Source organism: Nicotiana tomentosiformis, chromosome 9 (genome assembly GCF_000390325.3).
Source record: "Nicotiana tomentosiformis chromosome 9, ASM39032v3, whole genome shotgun sequence".
NCBI classification, from domain to species: Eukaryota; Viridiplantae; Streptophyta; class Magnoliopsida; order Solanales; family Solanaceae; genus Nicotiana; species Nicotiana tomentosiformis.
The window spans coordinates 43,921,570-43,928,529 of record NC_090820.1 but is presented as its reverse complement, the minus strand read 5'-3'; the positions used below and the strand labels follow the sequence as shown (position 1 = coordinate 43,928,529).

Below are 6,960 nucleotides of genomic sequence, written 5' to 3'. Positions count from 1 at the left end.
AAAAAAAAAGGAATCTATGAACAGTAAAAAGTGGGTCCCGTGGGTCCCTGTTACAGTGTTTCTACTGTTGAAATAGTGTATCTACTGTTTTGAGTGGGGTCTGGCAGCTTCACTATTGCTGTGGGTCTGGCGGCTTCACTGTTTTTGTGGGGTCCAGCTGTTTCACTGTGCTGGTCTCTTTTCCGCTTCTTTCATTTTGCGGATGAATTCTTCTGTATCATTTATGTCTTCTTCAGATAATATTCTTTCTACTTCAATGGGCTGAGAATCTTCAGCGATATCATCATTGCTTGTTTCACTCTACATTGACGTATCTGATTTTTCATATTGATCAATGGAATGAAGTAAATTTCTGTTGACCTCTTCCAAGTATTTATTAATCATCTCTGCTTTATCTCCTTCTTGAAAGGAGATCCTTCTGGCAATATGCCTTACTGAACTGTCATCAATTACCTCTTTCTGAGGTTTGCTGGAATATTCTTGGATTTTTATCTCGATTGAATCCAAGAGTTCTTGTATAAGATCTTTGTTTTGGGATCCTTCTTCATTAACTTGTCCCAAAAATTGTTGTAAAAAGTCCTGTATAAGCATGGGACTTGTTCTTCGGTGAATCCGACTTCTGGATTCCATTTGTGTATCCAGGGAATAGAAAATTCCAGAAAGAAATAAATCTGGTTGATTTTGTCTGGGTAGCAGATATGATTTGCGTGATATAAAATTGTTTATAAAAGGAGAAATTTTTATCCATTCTTTGTATAACATGAGAAATGGATTAGGTAAAAATTTTATTGTTGGACCGTGGTATGACCACCAATTTAGAAACCAGTTAGGAATTGCTTCTGCAAATATCTTTGCACATAATTTAATAAACCAAGTATGTTTGTGCCTGTCATTATTGTAGTATAATACTTTATCAAATACTTGGATATAATCCCAATAAGTAAAATTCATTTTATTTTTGTTAAGGCTTATCTGTCTTTCCTTCATTGTGGATATACCCTAGTCTTCAACAGATATAATCTGTTTAATTATAATCTTCGAGAAGTTATAAATGTTCTCGTCTGTGCTATACCCAGAAAAGTGCTGAAAATCTGCACTGCCAGTACTGGTTAGTATTGTTTCATAGTAGGAACGAGTTTTGTATGACTCACCCGGATAACATAACCCATTTATTAAATACCTTTGGAATATCTTCCACGGTTCTTCTTTTTTCTGAATGTCAGAGTTTTCTAAGAGAAATATCATTTCTCTTTTTGACACTTTCTCGTATGACTTGATATCATCATTTTCATCTTTAGTAATGGAAGCAAAAGTATCACTTTGCTTAACAGAAGTATCTTTCTGTTTTTGAGCAGTCAAATATGCCTGCAAATGTTCGTATAACGGATTGTCTTCTGGAATATCTTCCAGATGGACGGATGGTCCGATCGATGCTTCTTCTCTGAGAGATATCCTCTCATTGACTAAACTTCTTCTTCCCATTTGTATAACTGGGGAGTTTGATGAGGATCCGTATGACGATCATGAAGGTGATGGCCTTCCTCTGGGTTGTGGGGACGATCTTCCCCAACCTCTACCTCTTCCCCTACCCCAGGGGGGTTCCATCCTGTAAATATTCACGAGATAAGAAATCTGGCAGAGAATTATCAATTCCCTTTTTATATTGTATTTCAAAATCAAAAGGGGCTAATTGAGCCTGCCATCTTGCAAATATCATTTTCGAGGCATCATGTTTAAAATCTTTGTTAAACATATATTTAACAAATTGTGTGTCAGTTTTTATCAAAAACTTTTGATTGTATAAGTCGTCTTGAAATTTTAAAACACATTTTACTATGGTTAACATTTCATGTGCCACAGTAGCGTATTTTCTCTAGGCTTCAGACCATTTACCAGAGTAGAATCTAATTAGATATTCATGTTTATCATTGGGATTTATCTGTTTCAAAATCCCTCTGTAACCAATATTAGACGCATCAGTCTCTATAATCTTTTGCCATGCAGGATTAGCAAGGGTTAAGCAAGGTAAAGATTTAACACGTTGCTTAATATTTTTGACCAAAGTAGTGTGACTATCAGTCCAAGGATTTTTATAATTCTTTTTTAGCCTATCATATAAGGGGGCTAAATCACGTGACAGATCTTTATAAAAAGGCGAAATATAATTTAAACTTCCCAAAAATCTTTGTAACTGAGTTCTATCAATAATAACATCGGGAAATTTTGAGGCAAAATCAATCGATCTTTGAATAGGAGTAATCTTTCCTTGACAAATATAATGTCCTAAGAATCGAATGTTAGTTTGGAATAAACTCATTTTTTGTTTTGAGATTACCAAACCATTTTGTATAACAATTCTTTTGAAAATATCTAAATGCTTAATATGCATTTCAAGTGTTTTGGAAAATACCAAAATGTCATCGATATAAACAATGACGAAATCTAGATAGGGGTTGAAAATATCATTCATAATTTTTTGGAATTCAGAAGGGGTATTTTTCAAACCAAAAGGCATAACATTACATTCATATTTCCCAAATGGAACATTAAAAGCAATCCTATAAGTATGCTCTTTAAATATTTGAATCTGCCAATATCCAGATTTTAAATCAAATTTTGAAAATATATTGGCATCATATAATCTAGACAATAATTCTCTTTTATTAGGAATAGGATACCTAACCCACTTCAAATATTTATTCAAGGGCTTATAATTTATGACTAATCTAGGAACACCACGTTCCTTTTCAGCTACGTTATTAACATAAAAGGTTGTACATGACCAAGGAGATTTTGAGGGTTTTATCAAACCCTTTGATAGTAAACCATCAATCTCTTTTTTGCAAAATTCTACTAATTCTGCGTTCATCTAACAAGGTCGAGATTTAGTAGGAATATTATCCTCAGAAAAATTGTCTTCATATGGAAGAGTGACAATATGCTTTTTTCGATTCCAAAAGGCACTAGGATGCTCAGCACAAATATCAATAGCAATTTGCTCAGAAATCAATTTAATTTTTTCTTATACTTTAGTAGAATTTAAAGTGTCAAATATATTCATACTAAACAATTCTAATTGTAAAGAATTAACATGTTTTTGCTTCATATCAATTAAAGCATTAATATCTCTGGTTACTGGATCTGTAACAAAAGTATAACTTATCTCTTTATCCTTATAGGTAGCAGTAAAACCTTTCGAGTCTATGCTAGTAAAAGGATAAACAGCGTTGATAAACGGTGTTCCAAGTATAATATGAGGGTATAACTCATTTTTTACCAAGAAAAAGAAGTGAGGAATACAGACTTTATTCTGACAAATACCCGTATTAGGAAGTTTATACTTTATATCTAAAGCATATCCGGATGCAGATCTAACCATATGAGTAGTCTTTTGAAAATATTTTGTAGGTACTAAACCTTCTTGAATGCAGCTAACATCTGCTCCACTATCAATCATAGCAATGTTTGTAATAGAGAAATCATTATCAATGAGAATAGTACATTTAATATACCATTTATGAGCAGTAATAATTTGCATCATTCCTAAAAACATATCATGTTTAGGATTAAAACTAATAAGTTTTTCTTCAATATCATTTTCAGAAATACCTTTGTTTTTATCATTAGATTTCTCATCTGGAGATTTGATTTTCTCAATCTGAGTAATCCTATGATCACAAATCATTTGATTTTGTTTAAGAGATTTAATCTCTCGTTTTAAGTTTTCAACTTTAATTTTTAAATCATCGAAAGAAGAATCTCTTGCAGGGGTTGCATTTTTGTTCAAAAGACGGTTATTAACCTCAAGTAAAGAATAAGGCGGGGAATATTCAAATTCTTTTTCAAAAGGTCTTGCAAAACTAGAACTTGAATTAGAAATTGAACTAGCAGCCAAATTAATAATTTTTTCACGAAGTTTTTCATCAGTAACTTCATTTAAAAGTTCTATTACATTATCAGATGTAATAGTTTTCATGTTTAAATTTTCAAATTGTGATTGTAATTTATAAAATTCATCATCACAAGCACATGTATCACTTTTGCAAGTTGTACAAGTATTATCAACATCTTTATCACTATCAGATAAATCAAGTAAATCTATTTCAGCTTCAGATTCTGACTCAGAATAATAATCTGATTCTGATCCAGAAGTGTATAACAAACCATAAACCTTATCACGTAACTCATCATCTAGTCCTAAGGTTTTCAGCTTTTGAAGCTCACAATTTGGAGCTATATGGCCAAATTTACCACACTTATAACACTTAATATCAGCTAGATCTCTCTTAGACCTATTTTTGGTAAATATAGTAGTCTTACGATGGGCTTTCTTAGCTTCTCGTTCTTCTTTGGATCTATATCTAGATCTCTTTCTCCTATAAGGACTGTCTTGGTTTGGGTATCTATGATACTTATGCTTCTTCTTCTTATGAGTAGAAGTCTCAGGTAAACCAAACTGAGTGCAAAAGTCTCCTAATTGGTTTCTTTCCTTAAGCTTATCCATCTTAAGTTGTCTGGACAATCTTAATTCATTGCACATGTTTAATCCTTCATGTGTGCAAATTCCTATTAACTTACCATAGGTATAGTCTGTGTATGGAATTTCCCCATAACTACCTCTTAAAACCTTTCTAACTCTTTCAGCAAATAAAGAGGGAAGGCCATCTATGAACTTAGCTTTCCAATGTTCAAGCTTATTTTCAGGTAGTTCCATCACTCTACTCATAAATGTGTCTTTATACCACCTAAACTCACTTAAAGTCTTACATCTAAGGCTATTAAGGAGAGTACGAACAGTCTCATTCTGGTTGGTAAATCTACCATTGAAGTGTTCTAATATAGTAAGAATAAGAGTGTAAACAGCATCTTTTCTATTTGCTACTAGAGCCATGCCTAAGTTATCAATTCCATCCTTAGTGGCTTTGTCATTAATAACCATTGCCCTTTCATCGATAGTCAAATAATTGTCCCACCAGCCACGAAGTTGGCCAGTAAAACCTGCAACAATCATTCTGCAAATATTTCTATCTGTATTTTTCACACTTTTACAGATAGTTGCATACATAAGCATTCTATGCACAAGAATAGTTAATTGTCTATCAGTCAATCCATCAAGATTCCATTCGTAAATTTCGAAACCGCTGTAAGACATATTAGTCTGATTCCAATCACGTTCCTCTATTAAAACATCTTGAGGAGTAGGACGATTGTAATAATAAGTCTGCATTCTAGGTTTATCAGCATATCTGCTATCTGCAAACTTACTATTCTTTTTGGGGTAACTTCTGAGTTTATTAAACTCTGACAAAACATCCTTTTTATAGTCAAAAGTAGAATCTAATTTATCAGCAAAATCATTTGATAAATCAATGGGTTTGATATTCAAACCGGATAACTTTTTATCAAGAAGTTCTTCTAAGTCACCAAAAGATTTAAATTTAAAATCCTGAATATCAGGGGGTCTTTGAATATGAGTGAGAACAATTTGAGGTTCTGATTTGCTTCCTGAAGAAGAGGCAATATCAGTCAAAGTCTTTTTAGTACTCATATCCTTAATCAAGACTGTTAAATCATCAAGTTTTTTATTAAGAAAACTAATATTTTCACCCAAAACTTTAACATATAAACTCAAACAATTATTTTGAGAAATTAGTTTATTAATTTATGTGATGTTGACTGCAGCAACATCTTCATCAATAAATTTTTGAAATGCAGTAAAAGTAATACCTGTATTATTAGGTAAAACAAAAGGCGCTTGAGGAGGGTAAATAGCTTTAGTAATATTGCCATTCCCGTCTTTATAAGATCTTTCCAAAACTTTTATAAAAAGTGGTAAATATGTGGTTATAAACCAAGAAATAAAATACATGATTTGATTATGTAAAGCACAAGTTTCATAAAACTCTTGAGAAATATTGTTTAAATCCTCCTTACTATAAGTATCAAAAAATCAAGTTTTAAACTGGTTCCATTTATAAGTGAAAAATTCTTTTTGAATATAACCTCTAGCTTGTGACCCTGGACTAAAATCAATTTGGTGTGGAATCATTAAGTATCATTGGGGTCAAAATCAATTTCGGACGCAGAAGGAATATCCTTATCAGAAATATTATCACTATCCTGAACAATATTTGTCTTGGGGTTAATCTTAACCCTTTCAATAGGTTTATCACCTACTTTAGTATAAATTGTGTGTAGAGATGCAGCACGATTTCTAGCTGGTCCATAGACTGGTTCAACAGGAGAAATGTGTTGAATATCAGGTAACAGTCTACGATTGGTAAAGGAATGTCTGTTATAATTAGAACTAATTGTAGGCAACAGTCTATTATTAGAAAATGACTGTCTACTATAAGTGAAACTATTATCGTCAAACTGAATGCAAATCATACCATCCGGATTTTGAGTAATATGAGAATACTCAGTATTACTGACAGCATCAGTTATCTGACTGGGGGATATAACCGAATCCAAAGTCCATGTGGTTGGAAAATTAATTTCTTCCCACTTAATAGGTCTCCTCGTTGTGACCTTAGACTTTGCAAAATTCATTTCTACTAGAATAGTCTGATTAGATGTATCATAAAATTTACATCTGGGGTTTAACGTAGATAGTAATTTAAAATAAATTCTATACGATAAACATATCAGTTCAGAACCAGGCGCATAATTATAACCATGCGTTTTCACATTTAATGTTAATGCATCAAGTATATTAACATCAGATAAAGATAATTGCAAATTAGGTTGAGTATTAAAATATACTGGGCCATAGGCGACAGTAGATTCAATAGAACCCATCAGAGACTGTCTAAAATTCAAATTTCTGACATCTCTGAGAGCAGCCAAAAATGTCTCTGGTAACCCTTTAAGGGTTAAAGGCTTAAAAGCAATTTGAACCATACCAATATGCAAATAATTATACTGGTATTTATAAATATCTACACCGTGCTTGTTTAA

At 32.4% G+C, this 6,960-nt stretch overlaps 1 protein-coding gene across 1 annotated transcript; it reads right to left on the bottom strand.

The window, feature by feature from the left end:
* Positions 1 to 1,463: 1,463 nt before the first annotated feature.
* LOC138898692 (uncharacterized) lies at positions 1,464 to 5,227 on the bottom strand. The gene is made up of 6 exons (XM_070184775.1): positions 5,140 to 5,227; positions 4,822 to 4,998; positions 4,252 to 4,734; positions 3,610 to 3,837; positions 3,418 to 3,543; positions 1,464 to 1,606 (listed from the first exon to the last, which is right to left on the bottom strand). The coding sequence occupies exons 1-6, from the start codon at positions 5,225 to 5,227 to the stop codon at positions 1,464 to 1,466; spliced, it is 1,245 nt and encodes a 414-aa protein (XP_070040876.1).
* Between the last annotated feature and the right edge of the window lie 1,733 nt (positions 5,228 to 6,960).

Excerpts from the sequence above, each read along its gene's own strand:
- LOC138898692 (XM_070184775.1), bottom strand. The coding sequence starts at position 5,227 with ATGCAGACTTATTATTACAATCGTCCTACTCCTCAAGATGTTTTAATA. Across the intron at positions 4,999-5,139 it reads GACTAATATGTCTTACAGCG|GTTTTACTGGCCAACTTCGT; the intron begins GTTTCGAAATTT and ends TGATTGTTGCAG. Across the intron at positions 3,544-3,609 it reads ATCTAATGATAAAAACAAAG|GAATGATGCAAATTATTACT; the intron begins GTATTTCTGAAA and ends ATATGTTTTTAG.